Here is a 19,680-nt window from a genome sequence, read left to right as displayed (position 1 = left end):
AAACAAGATTGATCTTGCGTCCGTTGAAATCCACCGTCTTTCCGTCCACTTTAATGGTGATGTTTATGCTTTCTACCAAATTAGACAAGTCATAGCTCAAAGAAATGGGAGTGTATTCTACTGGGTCAAATGGATTACCTTGGGGCAGAAACTTGGACATAAGAGAAGACTTTTCTCCATTGTTGTAACTATGAACCAAGTCGCAATAGACTTCATAAGAGGATGCGACTTTCCATTTCACATCATATGTACTGCCGCTATTTATCGTGGTACTAGTAAGGCCCAGGAGTTCTACCAATGAACTGTCCTTTAGATTGGCGCTCCCATTATTTTTCTTGAATGTCATTTCATGGGGCAATCCTGTGGTAAGAGTGTATCCATGCTTCGCTAGCTCCTTAGCCAGTGTTATTGGGGTGTAATGGGAATCTGGTATTTTTGGTTTGGTGCCGGAAGTTCCGATGACAAAGCCATTAATTAAATTATACCAAGAATTATACAAAGAGCAACTAACCAACCGAACCTTACAGGCTTTGATGGGAGGATTCAAATACGTGGTAAAGTCATTCTTGTCGCTTTCCAAAAAGACGATCATTATATTAGATACGCCAAAGCCACGCCTCCCGCCAGCCCTGCGACTCCTACAAAGACCAATTCATTGTCTTTTTGTTTCTTAGAAGGCTGGTAGTAATTCTTGAACTGAGGCTTTTTCATTCTAAAGTCGGGGTGTGCTTGCGCATAAAGTTTGAAGGCGTAGTCTGTGTTTTCGAAGTTCTTGTCTGCCTGCATTTTGTCTTGGTAGTTCTTATCCAACCAATCCCTGTAAGCTTGTCTTTTTTCATTCCAAGCTGCAACGTCCCGCTGATATTTCTCCAGCGCTAAGTCGTGTCTCTTCCTTTCGGCGGCACCGCTTTTGTCGCCTCTGACTAATCTATCCAAATATTGACCACCATAATTAGCCCCTGTAAATGCTAAAGCTGCAATGACTCCACCTGCGACTAAGCTAACCATTATACATTAGGCAGGTACTTTTCCTTTCGTAGGTAATCCTTTAGCATGATAGCCCCGCCTACGGCAGCGGTCATCTTAGCAAAGTTAGCGAAGCTCTTGCTTGGGTCTTCAGTAAAGTCTTCTTTGAGCACTTTCTTACCTACCCAACCAATACCCGCAACAATAGAAGTAATGATAGCTGCTTCTTCAACAGTTTTCAACAACGCGGTCGACATTATATTACAAAGCGAGAAGGTTATTCCATTTCAGGGATCTTACTTTTTCTAACCTCCACAGGTGCGTGATATGTTGCGGCCTCCCACTTTACTTTTGGCTTCGTAGCCCGCCATTGTAAGTAGAGGCTGCCTGCTGCTATAGCGACTCCTAACGCGCCAATGACGTACCCAGGATTGATAAAGGATTCCTCTTCTCTTTCCTCCACCTTTTCCTCCTTCTTTGCTTTGTTCTTTTTATTCATCTCCGCGAGCTTCTTTCCGGCAGCGACTCTGCCCGGAGATTTAGCCTTGGTAATCTTGGTATCTTCTACGGGAGCCTTTTCTGGTTGTTCTTCGGTGTCACTCATCTTATATTAAGGGACTTGAAGGACTTGACAAGTAACTTGATGACGACTTGACAATGACTTGGCAATGACTTGACAACGACTTGACTAAGTACTTGAGAATGACTTAAGGACGACTTGACTAAGTACTTGAGGTGACTTGACAACGACTTGACTAAGTACTTGAGAATGACTTAAGGACGACTTGACTAAGTACTTGAGGTGACTTGACAACGACTTGACTAGGTACTTGAGGCGACTTGATCAGGTACCTCAGTAAGTGCTGCCTGGAAGACCTTTTCAACGTCTCTGTCCTTCTTGAAGTCCTTTCAAGATGTTCCGAAGGAACCTAGTACCTCCTTCAAGTCGACATGCTGAGCTACGTGAAGTGCCGCAGAGGCGACTGCCATTAACTTACCGCACTTCAAAGACAACCAGCCGCAGGTTATCTTAAGTTCTTGGGCGATGACATAGTCCTCGCTTATGTCCTTCCGCAGTTGCTCCACGTCGTCTATAGGCAGTGCAAGTCCAAGCAATTTAGTTGCAAGTCGGATAGCGGAGTCTGCGACGGCGTCTGTGGTCTTACTTGCAAGGGCAGCCTCGTACCTTTTATGGAACTTTTTGACTTCCTCTTCCGACAGCTTATTAACCTGCTCATGGGTAAGTTCCCTGCCTATCATTTCTTTACACTTCCCCGAAGACACAAGGATGTTAAGTTGTTCCTTGAGGTTACTTTCGTCTAACTGCGTGGGGACTTCATCTAAGAGCTGCTCAATCTCCATATACATTAACGTCATAAGGAAACCTCAAAGAGAAAATCATTTTGGAATGTTGGTGCGTCTTTAAATGCCGCATGTATTCATGCAACTGTTCCTTGCTTATCTCACCACCGTAGTCGCTTAAAATGGTTTCCAGATCAGACTTGCTCGGAGTATAAAATACTACGAGAGAGCCTATGTTTTCCCTAAAGGGCTTAGAGACGCTGGTAAGCTGCTGGGAAAGCAACCAAACGCTAATGTTGTCATGTCTGCCGCTGAAAGCGAGCTTCACTAATTCGGAGGTGCGCTTTTTTACGTCGTCCCCACAGGCAATGTCATCCAATATGAGGAGCGTCTGTGTATCTTTAGGGAATTGCTTGTGCCAGAACTTCAAATGGCTGGATAACTCGTTAGGATCTAAGATATCTACGAAGAAGTCGTCATCTTTCACTCCTATGCCTTCCCAGGTGCGGTTATTCACGTAGGTGGGACAAAGCAGCACTATGTAGTCAAAGCGGTATCTAAAGGATCCTAATAGCTGCTCCACGATGAACTGGGTCTTTCCGCAGCCGGTGGGTCCTACTATCAGAGCGTTACAAGGCATGTGATCTGGGTTCATATATAGATGGAACCAGTGGAAGCAGTAAGAAGGATTACCGCCGACGCAAAGGATAAAAGAGACACCATAGAAATGCAAAGGGAAGAGATAGACCGGTTAAAAGAGCGCGTACAGGAATTGTACGATGAAATGTGTGGTCTGAAGCGTGCAGAACGGTTTGGCGCGCTTTTGACAATGGCGGGCTGGGCTAAGGAGTCCATTAAGGACTTCATTCGATATCCCCCATAGATATATGGACTGCATTACGTGCAAACTACCTGCTGACTGCATCATCGTTACCCCTCCGACGCCTCGTAAGAAACACAGCTGCTGTCACTGTAATAAGGTATTCTCTGAAGAAGACTTCGTTGGACATTGGTGTCCCGCGGATACTAAAGCACAAAGGACTTTAGACGACGTTCGAGAAGAGTAAGAGGTCGCAAAGAAGATCTTACTAAGCCCCAGCAAGAGGAATTAGCATAGGTCTTTCTTTTTTATTGTTATTTTGTTAAATGCTGCAAAGAGGTCTCAAGTAAGGGTCTATCTTTTATTGTTATTTTGTTAAGCCCCCATTAAAAGATGAGGTATCATTCTTTCTCATTGTTGAAACCAGCAAAAAGATAATCATGTTAACCATTCTTCGATCGTGATGATTTAACAAAATAACAATAAAAGATAGGTCCTTACTTGAGACCTCTTTGCAGCATTTAACAAAATAACAATAAAAAATAAGGTGTATATAATGGAGTGCATGCGATGTAATAAATCTTTCAGCAGTAAGCAGCGACTGCAATACCATCTTTCCAAGAAAGTCTGTCAGAAGACCGTAAGTACCCTTTGCGGTGACTGCGGTAAGGAACTGTCCACTGTACAGGCCCTACGATATCACCGCGAGAACAGAGTCTGCCTCAAAGACCGTTGTCTCCGTTGCGATGAACCTCACTTCGAGGAGAACTGGCATAAATACCGCTGTCGTCGTTACCACCTCGAAGATGTCGTCTGTGAAACCCACGGAGACTTAGCCGAACGTTGTTGTCCCCACGAAACCTCCCGGGTGCTCACGCGACGTAAGAAGGAAATAGACCAGACCTTCGTATGCTTTGACGACGTTGAGGGCGTGAGATGGGAATACAGGGAACACTGGGACGGCATTTGCAACCGATGTGGCTGTATACGCAGCGGTCAGCATATTTGGTGTTGCCTGTATGACGGTCCCAAGCCTTTAGACCATTACCTGGCGATACGAAAGGCTTGGAAAAATGAGAAAGATATATGATTCCTCAAATCACAGCATTCATAGGGGGAGCCTTGATTACGATATCGATTGATTTCATGTCAGAAAAAAAGAGGTCCGCCGAAGCAGACCAATATCTAATCAATCACATAATGGATTAGCTTCCGGGCGACGTTCGATGTCAAACTTCCATCGGCCGTTAACCTTACCATAGGTACGCAGGTGTGTATATTCTTCACCTTGCAGTACGTACCGTACGCAGTCGGGAGCCCATAAACTGTACTCTTGGCTACCGTCTAAGAGGACCAACCTTAAACGGTTAATGTCCTCGAAGACGACGTAATTTTTTATTTCGTATGAAATGCCATGTAGCAAGTCGCGCCAGTGAGTTTGTTCAAGAATCATTATATCTATGAAATATCTTTTGGTGCGTTCGTAAGTTCTCATGCGATTTGAAAGCCTTAACACACCAAGGGCAAGGTATGCGAATGCCGTCGACGTAACGGTCGATTTCCCTGCAGATCAGATCGTAATCGTTGCTTACCATCGTTAAGTATCCATTCATTTCATATTGCGTCAATACCGCTTTTTGTTTGTCGGACAATACGCCGTTACCCTTTGGCGTCTTCAGTTCCAGACAGAACCCATTGTATTTCTTATGGGAGTTAAGAATTAGGATGTCGGGTTGACCTGCCTGGTAGCCCTTTTGCCAGCACTTTATCCTTTTACTGGTGGTATCTTGCAATTCCCCGAGTCCAGGCGCTAATATCAGCGTAGGGTAAAACCTGCGTATCTTATCGATGACCTTCTTATGTAAGTCGAACTCATCCTCGATCTTGAAGGTCAACTTATTTGGACCATCCAACGAGTATTTCCCCTTCTTCCTTAACGTAGGTAGAACGTCTTCGAAGACCCAATCTTGGAACGACTCTGCCGTTGGCAGTTTGGAGCTGAATATCAATTGATACAAACCAGACTCCGTCACATACAGGGATTGCGGGTGCGAACCAGAAGGGAGCCGATTCACCTCCAACTCGTTAAGTCTCTTCTTATGCTTGTCCCGCACGTGGGCTTTAATAGCATCTTTGGTGTCTGCATAACCTAATGCCTTTGCTACCTCCTTTGCTTTAAAGTACAGCTTATCGCCTTGCACTATGCATTGCAGTTTAGTTTCGTTGTTTTCGAATACGCGGAGCATATTATACGTAAGGAATATTTTTTATCCTTTCGCTTGGCTCAAGGAACGCGAGCCTAGTAGGCAACGCTTTTTAGCTGATTCATTTCTACACTCAGTTGCGCGTCTGAGACTACGAAGATATACGCGTTGATCTTAGTAGTGTCGCTGGCATGTTTGGTGCGCTTGATCTCCAACGTAATGCCGTCCTGGGTATTTACCAGCCGCAATCCCTGTCCATGTAGGTCTTCGTCGTTCGTCGTGCGCATGTCGATCCACAGCGCGTACTTATCCTTAAAGAATTTCTTTGGGTCAATTTGGTCGCCAAACTTACGTGCGACTTCCCGGTACATATCCGCGGGCTTTATCCCTTGTGAGTAAACCTTATTAGGCACTCCGTTGATGCTAACACCTACGTTGGTAATGTTAGGATTAAAGAACGCCTCGGAGTCACGCAATCCTGCCGTGTATGTCTTTGCGAACAGCAACATTATCCCTGTAAGGCTGCGCCTGGGAAGGTTAATGCTTTGGTTGATGACCTCTTCGACGTTATTTGTAAAGCTGAACGTCTTGTACATCACGACGTGATCGTAAAGGAAAGCCTTCCCGGAGCTGTATTCCATACCGGCGCTACGTGCTAAGTCTTCGCTGTATACCGTTTCATACTGCAGCTCTAAGTTAGTAACGGAGTATGGGTGGACGGCTGAGGAACTTACGTCCTTTCCCTGTAGGATGTTCGTAGTGTCTGCTAGGGTTACTTCGAACTGCAGCTCGCTTAGCTGCCTTGGGTAGTATGCACCGTGGTTCGTGATAACTTCGAAATCTAATGGAACGACATATTTAGTGCCATAAGCTGTCTTTATTTCGTCTTCTCCTGAGGCGCCAGAGGTTGCGCTTCTTACCTTGCGTATGGCATCACTGGCGATTCCCTGCTCTATCCTTTGCGCGCGGTCAAATGCAGTCAACCATAAGTCTTTGTACGTGGTATACAGATCGTACCTATTTAAGTCCAAGAGGGATTCCCCTGCGAACTTCACCCGCATCTTTGAGACAATGTTGCGGCCAAGGTCGTTGACAACGTGACGCGCGTCCGCAGTGCTTGGTTGTATTGCTAGGTCAAACCTTAGCGCCAGGGTGCCAGGAACTAAGACTAGGTTATCCGTTAGGCGGGGCACGCCTACATACAGCGTCTCACCTGGCTTAGCGCTAGAAGGCGTGAATGTAACCCGGTGAAAGGTGCGTTCTGCTTTCAGTCCGCCAACCTGCTTAGGTAATATGTTGGGGTTTAACTTTGAGCTTATCATATATAATGGAAGTAGAAGGAACGGATTTTGACCCCACCACCGAAGAAGGTCAAGTCGACATTAACGACGAAGAATACGACGCATGGACTAAAGGCGCGGAAACCGACCCCCTAATCTACGACATGGCTCTAGAAAACACGTACGGTAGTAGGTGGAAAAGCTTCAAGGCAGCCTTGAATCGCATGTGGCACGAAAAGAACCCGGGTAAGTCCGCCCCCGAGTACATAGAACTTCGAAACATGGGTGAGCAGGGAGCAACCGCGCGGGAAACTGTAGAGTGGGCAACGCAAGAGCTAACGCAGCGCTATTCCCACTTCGATGCTGACGACGTAAGGCTCACAGAACGCGGAAACAAAGTCCTCATAAGCGTTCAAGACCTGAGATTTCCTGATAAAGACCGCTGGACAAAACCGCAGCCCCTCTTTGATGAGAATGGTGACGTTAGGGGTGACGTCTCAAGATTAAAAGGCTTCCAGCGTGCCACTAGAAGCATGTTAGAAAGATTGGAAAACATAAATGAAAGGGTTGCGTTAGAAAAACGCGTCGAGGAACTGCAAGAAACGTTGGAAGAAAGGGAGGCAGAATACATGAGGCAAAACCGACTACTTCTCGATGCTCAAAAGAGAGAAGTTGATGACAAAACCCAAAGAATAATAGAAATTAGAGGACAAAGAGACAATGCCCTACGCGATAGAGACCAAGCCCAAAGGGCTTTCGACCTCACCTTACAGGAGCTAGACCTGACAAAAGAGGAAGCTAAAAACTTGCATATCATCATAACCGGCTCTTTAGAGGAACGGCGGCAGTTGGTTGCCGAAATTAACACTAAGGAAGAACAAATCCGGCAAAGAGATCAGGCCCTCGAAGACCTGGAGGGGCAAATAGAGCGGCAGCAAGAAGTAATCGAGGACCAAACTCGTACCGAGGAAGAAAGGGAAGCAGCTCAAAAGGAAGTGGAGGCCCTTGAAATACGCCTTGCGGAATTGCGGGCGCAAAAGGAAAACCTGGAAAAGGAGCTGGGGCTTACCACCAAGGAAAAGGTAAAAAGAGCCCTTTTGAAGTATGGTCTTCCGCTGGCATTCGCGATTGCTATTTCGAGCGTAGTAGGAGTTATCCTATCCGCTCTTAAGGCTACAGGCGCGGGCGTAAAGAAATTAGGCAATGGGCTGACGGACTTAGGGAAAAAGATGGCAGCCGGCATTCCTGGGCTGCTTGGTAGTGTTCTTAGTCTGGCACTTAGGGCCGGCGGCGAACTGTTGAAGTTCGTGGGGAATAACATTTGGATATTAGTTGTAGCTATTGGGGTGGTCCTCCTGAAGAAGATGAAGGCTTAGCCTTCTCATCGGGCGGTGCCCTGCTTTGAGGATAATGAAAGACAGTATTAGCACCACCCTGGTAATTTGGAACCAACGGCAACACACTCATGGTAGAAATGGGCTTATGACTCCAGGCTGCATTAGCGGGCCTGCGACCTATGCGATTTATCCCAAACTTGCCGTCATCAGAAGTGACTTGCAACTTAGCATATTTACAATTGGCTAGCATATGAAAAGTCACTGGCGTTAGGTCTTCAGAGGACCTAGTGTAGGGCTCCATCGAAAAATGGGTAACTTTCCTGGTGTTCGTTGAAGTTCGATAAGGAAGCAGGGGCTTATTATTCTCATCGATAAGCCTAAACCCCACATTCGCATGCGTATTTGCATTAATGCTAATAGTGCAAATGACCAATGCAGTGCCCCCAACCTCAACCCACAGTCCAACGTCATGCCAGGCGCCGTTGTCATATCCCTCTTCATCTAAGCGGTGGGTATAACGCGTTTCCCTCACGTATGGATTCATATATTTAAAGGCTCATTACCGTCAAAGTGCTGATGGTCATGTGGTTATAGACAGTATTCCTTTGATTTTCTATGCTATTTATGCAAACACTCCCGGTGTCATCTACTCTTATCTGCAGCTTTACCTTCCCGTGGCAATCAGCAACCATGTGGAAAGTCCAAACGGAAAGATTCTCAGAGCTATTCGTTGGCGGCTCTACTGAGAAATGCGTAGGCTCTCTGTTGTTTGTCTTCGCGCGCATGGGCTGTAATACTCCATTGTCGTCACAGAAACGAAATCCTACATTCGCACTGCTAACGGCCCCCAAAGAAATGCTGCATAATATCAATTTCTTTCCTGAGTAATTCAAATTCACGGACATGCCCGTGACATCAACCCAAGACGCCTGGGTGTATTTTTTCTCGCCTGTGTAAGTCGTATAAACGCAATCTACTCCAGTTACGTAGGGGTTGTTCATCGCCATATATAATAACTCAGACCAATGCTCGCAGCTACTAGCCCGGCTTTTAGTAAGTTGTGGTCATATTCCTCCTCCTTTTTAGGCGCTCGGTATGTTTTTTTCATAGGTAACGCCTTCTTTGGTGCGGGCTTTTCTACGTGCTCCTTCTTAGACTTCTCCACGAAATGGGGAATGCCCCTGGTAGTATCCAAGTTCACGTCGTTCGCCCCAAACTTCATGTCCTCAGTTGCTGTCTTAAGCTTATTATTGTAGCCTACGACGGAATTGGTGTTGAGGACCAAATTACTGGGCATTAGCAACACTCCCGGGGCTACGGCATAATCCAACCTCAACCTGGAGCTATCCACGTCTAATTGAAAACGATGCGAACTCTTATCGATATCGCCCTCTATAATCGCAGTTTCGAATAAAGTTAAGGCTTCGGCTCGCGTATTTTTCGAGGTGCCTGCGTCTCCAATTATGCTCGACCTGGTATTTACTTGCGCCCCCAAAACGACGCGTACGTAAGCTTCTATGCTGCGATCCAGGCGGCCCCGACCGGCTTTCGTTAATCCTTTTCCTTTCATTAATACGAACGGATCCCAGGTACCTGGGTAGTTAGTTTGAATCCTGGTAATCAATGAATTATTACCCTTATCACCACCCATATCTTTGAACTCTAACTCATTACTTGGATATTCCTGATGCCCGTAGTCGGCTGGCTTCTCACCATTAACGCCCCATACGTAAACTATACCCAACCCATGCGTTTTACCTTCCCTATAACGAAAGTCTTTTTGCCGCAGTTCGAACTCATTAATTAACCTTTCCAGGGCTGCGGAGTCGTAGCGGTTATTCATTGGATTAAATACCCCATCTCCCGGTAGGGGTACGTTAAGCTCCTTCAACAACCTCCTTATCGTAAAGGCAACGTGAAACCGCATAAATGAAATGTGGAACATGTCCGCGGCAACACCACAGCCTTTAGTGGCAGCCCAAATAGCAAAGTTTAACTGCTGTGGCCAATACCGCATGTTGGGTCCTGCTAACCATTCCCTGGCCTCTTTACCTGACGTATGCTTCAACATCGTCTCTTTAAAGATATTCCTTACTACTACGTTAAATGATTGCTTACCCACTAAAATCTCTAGATGCGTTACCAATTTTTCAAAGTTGTTTACACCACCTTCAGCATCGTAAAATGAGTAATCTTCCGTGGTTAATAATAAGTTTCTAGGAAAATTGGGTGCTTTATGCTCGGGTTTTGGTGGTTTATGAACGGGGTGCACAATCGGTAATTGCTTCAGATGATCGTCTACTTGCTTCACCAGCGTTGGCTGTAAGTCCGCATTGCTGTACATTCTGGAGCCGTTGAAGTAAATCCCATCGGGTCTCCTTTCGAACTTACTAGCATCCGCGTGCGGAAACATCTTCCTAAAGGCCCTCCAGTTCCAGTAATCCCTGTTGTCGTGATGTGGCTGCTCCTGTATATCATTCCCAAAAGCGTCGTACATTAGTATATATAATGGATGTTATACCATCAGCACCTCCACTCTATCCTGAACTTCCTAAGGAGGGTCCTAACGAACTAAACGCCGAAAACTTTCGTCTGAATAAAGCGAACTTAATCCTGGCTTACTTGGAAGGGCAGACAAAACACTATGAGAAGGTCAGGAAAAAGTATGCTAGAGCCCGGAGTACGCTACATAAGATTGCGATAACTTCCGGCTCCATGTCCGTGGCGTTAACAGGCTCTGGCGTTGCTACTTCGCTTACTGGACCGGGAATAATCGTTGGAGTTCCTTTGGCTAGCGTTGGGGCAGCCTGTGGTATTATTTCGGCTGTTGCTACGGGCATTATGAAACAGTTGTCAAGCAAAATATCAAAACACGACACGACAATAGCTCTGTCAAGGGCTAAAGTAAATACGATCACTGACCTTGTCTCAAAGGCTTTGCGTGACAGAAAGATAGACGACGTAGAATTCTCGCTTATCTTAGCCGAAGAGGAAAAGTACGAGAAATTAAAGTCGGACATAAGGAACAAAAAAACAGTCGTAAAAGATCTTTCCGAGGAATCTCGCAAAAAGATCTACCAAGAAGCGAAAGAAGAGCTTCAAAGAAAGCTTGCTCAGTAAACATCTGCTTCGAAAAGAGCGTGACAGGATTCTATTTACATATCGAACGTCAGTCTAGAAAATATGCAGATTAAATATAATAATTTTCACATACATAAGCGTCCAGATGTGTCTGGCGTTCGCTCGTGATCGTGGGACTTTGGAGCTGGGGAGGCCTAAAGTCCCGAGTTCGAGCCTCGCTGTAGACGCATTTGGACCGGTTGCTGTGAGTGAAAAAAAAAGCCTCCCCACACTCACAGCAACCGTGGGGGGAGGGGTAGAAAGTGCGATTCAACCCCGCGATGGGGGGTTTCGTGAGGAAAAGTTGGAAAAGTCAGGGGGTGTCTCGGGACGCTGTCCGGAGTTCACCCTCTGGTGGGTCGTAAGAAAGATATATGTGTACGTACTAGAGGGCCTCTGGCGCGGGATGAAATAAGCCCCGTAAGCCCAAAATGCAAAAAACCCCACTGGGGATAGCTTGGTGTTCTGCGCGATGCATTCCCCAGTGGGGTTTCTGGCAAATAAACGCCAGTTTTGCATTTTTATTTTCTCGGAATCCATCCTAACAGGGGGTGGTTGGGGTCTATTTTGTAAAATATTTCGTAAATTACATCAGGATAATAAGGAATATCCTTATTCAGCCGACAAAACATCCACTCGGCTTTTGTCATATCAGAAACCTCGGGAATAGACTTACCGGTAATTTCAGACAAAAGATAGGGAATAGCTTTGTAATATTTCCCTAGCTTTAATTTTTTCAACGTTTTCCGTAGACTTTGTGGGGTTGGCTCTTCTAAATGGCCTATGATTTTCTTCTTTACTTCGTTGTCTAAATATACCGGTCGATAACCTTGGATATGACTCATCCAGTCCCTAAAGTATTTTATTCTTTTGTATGGCGTCTTCTTACGACCTCCGTTGGAATAATATTGTTCCCTGGTAGCACAAGGTACGGCATTACGAATATTCTTACCACACTCGTAACACTGTGCTGACGTGTCGTCTTCTATTTGCATTTTCTTACCACAACAAATATACTTATTTGGTGGTGGGGTAACAAACTTGGGTTTCAAGCACTTTACACAGAAATCATAAGCAAACTCTTTACAATCTTCGCACTCCATATATAGACTAACATATTTGCGCTGTTGCCCCCAACCACACTTGGAGTGGGTTGTTTCCGTAGGTGGATTTTTGACACGGGTCTTGCCCGTGTTGAGATTGCGCTGGAACCCCCATTCCCTATACTACTCTTGTCTAATGAACTTGTAGCTCACACTGAAATGCTCAATAAGTTTATAATTATAATACAAGACTAGCTGCAAGATCTTCCTTTGCTCTTCCCAAAATTCGAACAAATTAAGGTAAATTCAGTTTAAGATTTAAGAGAGGCTGTCCGTAAATATCGACTATTGTCGGAAAAAATTTAAAAAATGAAAATTTTCTTTTCCTTACCAGAAGATTACATTAGTTGAACTGATTCTCAGAAAAAAATAAAAAACTTGAAAAAAACAATTTTCTCGCCGAAAAATGACATTTTCGGTTTTCTCGCTTCCAGGCGGGTTTTCAAGGGTGAAAAGTACGCCTCGTTATGAACTCTCTAAAAAGTTTCATTTCAATGCAAACTAAAAACCAATACAATATTTTGATAGAACACATAATAGTTGACATTCACATTATACAATTATTACGATTAATATAAGATTGATTATTTAGTGAATTTTTGAATCTTTGGCATTTTTTCAGTACAAAAAATACATCAAAACCAGGGCATCTTTTTAGCCATTTCTACATCGCCTATAGATTCAAAACTATATCTTGGTGAAAGAGCAATGTTTCGTCTACACGAAAATGCAATAATATTTTTGGGCTACTCATTTTTTTAAACACGAGAGCTCATAACGCAAGCTGCTCTGAGGTCAAATTTAGTGAAAAACTTCTGGTACTTTGGTCACGCAACTGGCATTGAATGAAAGCAAACTGGCGACAAAACGCAATCATGTCTATTTATATACATCGTTAATGATAAAGAAATAAATAAAGAACATCTGAACGCTGTTTTTAGCTTTAAAAACACATACCTTAACCAGAATTTATGGAAATCTCGATGACTGCGCGTACGATGCTATGTTGTTGTCGCCATTATCGGCTCTGCATTATTAAAGTACAAAGTTGACCAAAGTTTGCTTTTAATTTCCACGGCCGGTGAGTCTTCCTCAGTTCTATTATACATCCTGAACCCATCTTCAGAAATATTGGCATGATATTTGAAATATGATTAAGGGAATATTTTAAGTAAGTAACAAAGATGCGAAACGAGCTAATCATTTATACGAGAGCGTGACGCCGTTACACACAGGAAGCCCGGTCAAATACTTTCTAACAGAGTCGGAAGACTGTACTTTGTCATTTTTCAATTTCACGATCATGTATTTTAGATATCTATTTATTGTTTGCCTTTCAATGCAATTGATTGATCTGTTAGAATATCGATAGATTTTTCGCTTTATTTATGTTTTGTTACATCGTTTTCTACGGAAGAGAAATGAAATTGACAACCTTTTTCAGCACGCGCGTGTCCACGTGCCCTTCCTTATGTTATTTACGCAGTGTTTTGAACGACGCTGAGAATAATTCGCGACGAATAATGGCAACATGTGATTATTCCAACTTTGTGGGTGGTCCTTGTGGTCCCAGCAAGTTTAATCCATCTAATACCAAATGCATATCAATTACAAATTGCAAGAAAGAAATCAGAGGTCATTTGAAGACTTTCCGAACGTTTGATTCTTCCGTCGATACCGAAATCTCTCTTCTACTAGCAAGAGCAGGTATGTTTTCATGAAGTTATATAATGACCCAAATATGCGTGACTGATCGCCGTATATATACCCCATACGTCTCTAACGTATTGGCAGTTTGTTTTAAACTATGTAAAACTTGACTATTGAAGGAGAGAAGATCAAGACGTGGAAGATTCTTCAGTGGGACTTCACTCTGGAAATATGATTGACACCAAACAAAATTTGTGTATATTGTAAATATTATTTTTAAAAAACTTTTTTTCTAAGCTGTCTCACATAGTCCAAACTTCAAAAAGGCTTCATGGCTTATATCTCCGGCTAACATCTATTAGGCGGTAAACTGGTCCAATTCTAATAACTCTCTCTTTTCCGATATTGTAGGTATTTTCGAACAAGACGATAATGCACTAAAGCGATCTATTTGTCCTCGACATAGAGATAAATTTGACGTGAGTTGGGTTTGCAACAAGAAAATGTGTGCTGTCCCAGTACAGAGTGGGCTCCTCATAAAACACACCCCAGAAAAGGTGATCGCGGAATCAATCTTGTACAGTCCAAACGACTATTTGATCTCACATCAGTGCTCGTTCCGGTTGGTTCACGTAAGTTCGCATTTAACCGATTATTTTTCTCATCGATGATTTATCATTCTCATCAAAATCATCATGTCATCATGCATGATTATCGTCATCATCATCATCATCATCATCCATGTTTATCATCATCATCACCATCATCCATGTTTATCATCATCATCACCATCACCCATGATTATCATCATCATCACCATCATCCATGTTTATCATCATTATCACCATCATCCATGTTTATCATCATCATCACCATCATCCATGTTTATCATCATCATCACCATCACCCATGTTTATCATCATCATCACCATCACCCATGATTATCATCATCATCACCATCATCCATGTTTATCATCATCATCACCATCATCCATGTTTATCATCATCATCACCATCACCCATGATTATCATCATCATCATGCATGATTATCGTAATTATTTAATTGTTGATTCTCCTGGTTCAATTGCCCTATTTCACTATGACGTCACATTGAAACAATCTATTGTTTAAACGCAAAGGATCATGGTCGTCGGACGGGGTCAAATCAACGCAAATTAACCGATAATTGTTCTAAAATCCGTATCAATTCACGAAGAGAAGTAGAATACCCAGAAAACGCTCAGATACATATTAACACATATTATATCTGAATACCAGGCCATTTTAGATTAAACTGTTTCGCTAGGAGCAAATTTTGTCGAATTTCCTGTTGCATTTGGCAATTCTATCCCCCACATAAACAAGCAGTGACGTGAAATAGGGCAATTACTCACACATAATAATATTCATAATAATGATAATTTGTTATTATTTCATGATTTACACGATTACAATGCTCTCTTTATTATCCCCACAGCTATATGCAAGCGGTGTCGTCTGTCTTTAGGGGGCGCAGAGCTAAACATTAGTCAAAAAGAGCAAGATCAATCCATGAACAATGCATCATGCCCATCATCTGATACAGAAAAAGTAATCAATATAAGAAATTCTTTCATAGTGTTGCTTCCAAACTATTAATTTTTTTTGTGAATATTTTGTTTAAAGAATGACTCTCTAACCGACCTAAGTGGCATATGCTCTGAAATGGAAAACCTGTACATCGCGCCAGAAGATTCAAGTCAGTTCATCCCAGAAAACACCAGCAGTAGTAGTTCCAGTGAACAACTTAGCTTAACTACCTCGAAGAAAGATTCAAGTCTACTTATCCGTCGCGCAAAGTTAAATGCGTTTCTTGATGCTAGTGGAAGAGCCAACATATCAAAGACAAGTAAAGCATGGAATCATTTATCTTCCCATTCTCAGAATAAATATATCAGCCAGACCAAAGATGCAGTTGTAGCAGTTTTAGAAGTTATTCAACCAAATGATCCACGGTGTTTATGGGAAGATCTGAAACGCTCACATTCTGTAGAGAAAGCGTTAGGTGCTCATGATATTATTGAAAAGACCTACTTAACAGCATTGGCTGAAGCTTACGATAACGCAGATAGTTGGGACACCCGACGACAAGTATTATCTTTTATGGCAGACCTAGTTCCTTACTCCACTATTCAAGCGTACATTCCAGGGATTACTGATTTCAGAGTAAAGGCTGCCCGTCATCACCAATTACAACATGGGCGTGGTGCATTATTGCCTGAAACTCAAAGTCCAAAATTGCGCATCAACCCCTCTCAACTGGATCACTTCTTATCTTTCATAACAAGCTCTCACGTCGTTCAAGATCTGCCTTTTGGCCAGCGGTATCTACAACTCTCAAATGGGCAGATTCTCCAAACACCTAACGTCATCAGGACTATGGTGCCACAGCGTATTATCGACCAGTATACTCAGTATTGTAAAGAAGTTAGCTTTATCCCATTCAGCGCTTCCACCATGAGACGAATTTTGTCATCATGCAGTGCCTCAGTTCGCAAATCTTTACAGGGTCTAGATTACATAGCTGCCGAAGGGTCTAAAGCATTTGATGATTTGCTGTCTATCTCCCAGAAGCTTTGTGATTATGGGTGCCTCGAAAATCCCGTTTTGAAACAACTTGATCTGTCATTGAGAAAAGGAAAACAATACCTCAAAGGCGATTATAAGGTATTACTTGTCTGAATTATTTTGTACGAATCGTTATCATTCATTTCACCGGCAAATATGTTTCCCATGTGCTCCACCCTCAAACTGCGCATGTTGAAATAAGATGATCATAAAAGGTGCAACTGGATGAAGTGAGTGCAGTCTTCTTATTATCGAAAATCGCTATCGCGCAATCCTGATTGCGAGCGTTAAAGTAGTTTACAAAAAAAAAAAAAAAAAAAACTTAAAGGAATCCAAAATGTTTCTCTAAACGACGATCTAATAACCTATCAGGTAATGGTTAAATTTTTTTTCTTACAAAGGTTTTTTTTACTGATCAGGTGCACATAGCTGTTTTGTTTAATATTGCTGACCACTGCATCTCGTACGCTTTGAGCGATCCAAAAGATGAGCACTTCAAGACCGTTGCGTGCGTTCATGCTCACGATGAGCGTTGTGCATCATGCGAGGAGTTAAAAAACGCAATAAAGGAAGTGGAGACAAAACTACTTAGTTCCGGTTCAGCATTAACGAATGATGATCGAGACGACCTTGGGTATATGTTCAAGCAAGCTGTTGCAGCAATTAACGCCTGGAAGGCACACCAGCTACGATCTACGCAGCAAGATAGGGCTCGTATTGACATATTGCGAAGACTGGGACCAACGTCTGTGTTTGTAACCAATGACTGGGCGATGAAATTCTTGCCGCAAAAGTATAGGGAGACGCAGGCTGATTGGTTTGCGAAACGTGGCATATCCTGGCACATTAGTGTTGTTGTGCGGAAGGTGAAGGATGTTATACAACACCAGACGCTTGTGCATATTGTCAAAAACACAACACAAGACGCCATGACCGTCATTGCTTTGATGAAGCATACGTTATTGCAGCTTAAGAAAGAACATCCTGAACTTGACACAGCATATTTTCGGCAAGACAACGCCGGCTGTTATCACAGCGTGGCACTTTTATCTGCATGTCGACATCTAGCTAAAACAGGTATCAAGGTAGAGAGGGTGGATTTTAGCGACCCCCAGGGGGGCAAAGGACCCTGTGACAGGAAAGCCGCTACGATCAAATCTCATGTACGCCGTTATATTAACAAGGGAAATGACGTAACAACCGCGGAGGAACTTTTCAACGCTATGGTATCGCATGATAGAGTAAAAGGTGTCCGGGTGGCCCTCCTAGATAACGCAAAAATGCAGGTGTCAATGGCCGAATGGAAATGGAAAGGCGTGAACAGCTTAAACAACTTTTTGTATAGAGATAAAAAACAACAAACGGTCCAAGTGTGGAGAGCCTACGACATCGGCAAAGGCAAAGAGCTTTCCTGGAGTAAATTGGAAGGTACGTACCGTTTTTGTTTATCATCATGAACATCGTCATCATTATGCATCATCATTAATTTCATGGATCATCATCACCATTGTCATTATACATCATTTTCGCCATCATCGTCATCATGCATCATCTTGATTTTTCATCATCAGTCATTATGATGATGATCACTCATCATTTCATCGCTATTTGTTATTATTACTTATTATTATTGAATTTACTATTGTGTATTATTTTTTTATGAGAATAGTTTTTTAAATGATTCGTACATGTTATTAGGCAAAGGAAGTCCTTTCAAGTGCACTGTAGAGGAGATAGAGTTCTCAGAGGGTGATTTCGTAGACGCCGCTACCAAACCAATTAGGTATAATAATATTTATAAAACATGTAATATACATATTACTCATATATGTATATATATATATTATAGGTTTATATATTTATATATCCTTTTGGTCAGCTCCTTGGATAAAGATAACTCCAAGTCAGATCTAAAAGTAGAAGATGCAGTAACAGAGGACTGCACACCTGAAGGTGACGTTCAATTGCCGGCTGACGCATTGTATTCATGTCTAAAGGAAGGATGTGTTAAAGCTTTTCAAAGGCACAGCAGTCTTGAGAACCACATGTTCTATGGAACCTGCATTATTAAAGCGGAAAAGGTAATCTTGCACAGAAAAAATGTAATCTTACATTACCGAAATAATAATCCGGTATTTAGTTTATAGAGAGATGTTTATATTGCCAAGTCTGGACTTAACAAATATTCCCTTAATAAAAACGGACTTTTAAATGAGCTTTAAACTAACAGTGTTACTTTTCATTATATATATAAGGAAACTCTCCTGGACAAGGCTAAAATATTGTATCGGGAGAAACTATCACAATAAGGATCGTGCAGCCAACCAGTCGTCCTGGGTACCAGCGGTGCATCTTCAACTGCTCAGTCTACATTAGAGGTTCTGCAAATGGGATGGGCTTTAAAGATTTCAAAGCAGGGCGAAAGATTTAATGAAAACCAAAAAAAGTACCTCAATGCCAAATACCAGATAGGTCAGGATACTGGCAACAAAGCGGACCCCGAACAAGTGTCTCGCGACATGAGGCGAGCAAAAAGCGAAACAGGGGAACGTCGCTTCACGGTTAAAGAATTTTTGTCGGCCCAACAAATACAGTCCTATTTTTCAAGGACCTCTGCAAAGTTGAAGCATGCAGGTGCAGGCCAAGCACACGACATAGAGGCCGCTGAAGATCAAAGTTGTTACAGCTCTATCCGTGATAACATCCTGAGAGAATGCCAGCTAAGTCATCCCATTATTTATGATACATACAACGTTTGCGAGCTTTATGCAGCTAAAAACCTTAAAAAGCTCACTGTTGTAATGTTGCACAACATTTGCGTTTTCTTCAACATGGATGAGGACTCTTCTCACGAGAAACGCAAGGCACCTTATCTGGCATTCATAAATGAACTTGTTCAATCGTGTACGTGTACAAGAAGCAGCTCCTGAGAGTTTTACAGCTACTAAACGCTTAATTTGGGTATTGTTAACAGAAACAAGAAAAGAAAAGAACATGTAATCATTGATCTCTCGTATTGCGACGCTGCTCTCTTTTGAAAGATTTACGGCAAAACGGTGCCTTTCCTGTGTGTATGTCTTCCGACTCTGTTAGAAAGTATTTGACCGGGCTTCCTGTGTGTAACGGCGTCACGCTCTCGTTTAAATGATTAGCTTGTTTCGCATCTCTATTACTCACTTAAAATATTCCCTTAATCATATTTCAAATATCATGCCAATATTTCTGAAGATGGGTTCAGGATGTATAATAGAACTGAGGAAGACTCACCGGCCGTGGAAATTAAAAGCAAA

At 42.9% G+C, this 19,680-nt stretch overlaps 2 protein-coding genes across 2 annotated transcripts in view; both read left to right on the top strand.

The window, feature by feature from the left end:
- The window catches only part of LOC116293523 (ATP-binding cassette sub-family C member 4-like), a 33,312-nt gene that overhangs the window by 6,164 nt on the left and 7,468 nt on the right, over positions 1-19,680 (top strand). The window lies entirely within an intron of this gene.
- On the top strand, positions 15,090-19,320 carry LOC148909241 (uncharacterized). Its single transcript, XM_089033589.1, has 6 exons — positions 15,090-15,373; positions 15,449-16,489; positions 16,810-17,818; positions 18,089-18,173; positions 18,270-18,471; positions 18,757-19,320. Exons 1-6 carry the CDS (start codon positions 15,335-15,337, stop codon positions 19,318-19,320), a joined length of 2,940 nt encoding a protein of 979 aa, XP_088889715.1. The 5' UTR covers positions 15,090-15,334.

This window comes from Actinia tenebrosa, unplaced genomic scaffold (genome assembly GCF_029948245.1).
Source record: "Actinia tenebrosa isolate PJP-AT-01 unplaced genomic scaffold, QUT_ActTen_1.0 PGA_scaffold2__45_contigs__length_23673736, whole genome shotgun sequence".
Classification (NCBI taxonomy): domain Eukaryota; kingdom Metazoa; phylum Cnidaria; class Anthozoa; order Actiniaria; family Actiniidae; genus Actinia; species Actinia tenebrosa.
The sequence above is the reverse complement of the archived record's forward strand: the minus strand, read 5'-3'. Positions and strand labels throughout refer to the sequence as shown.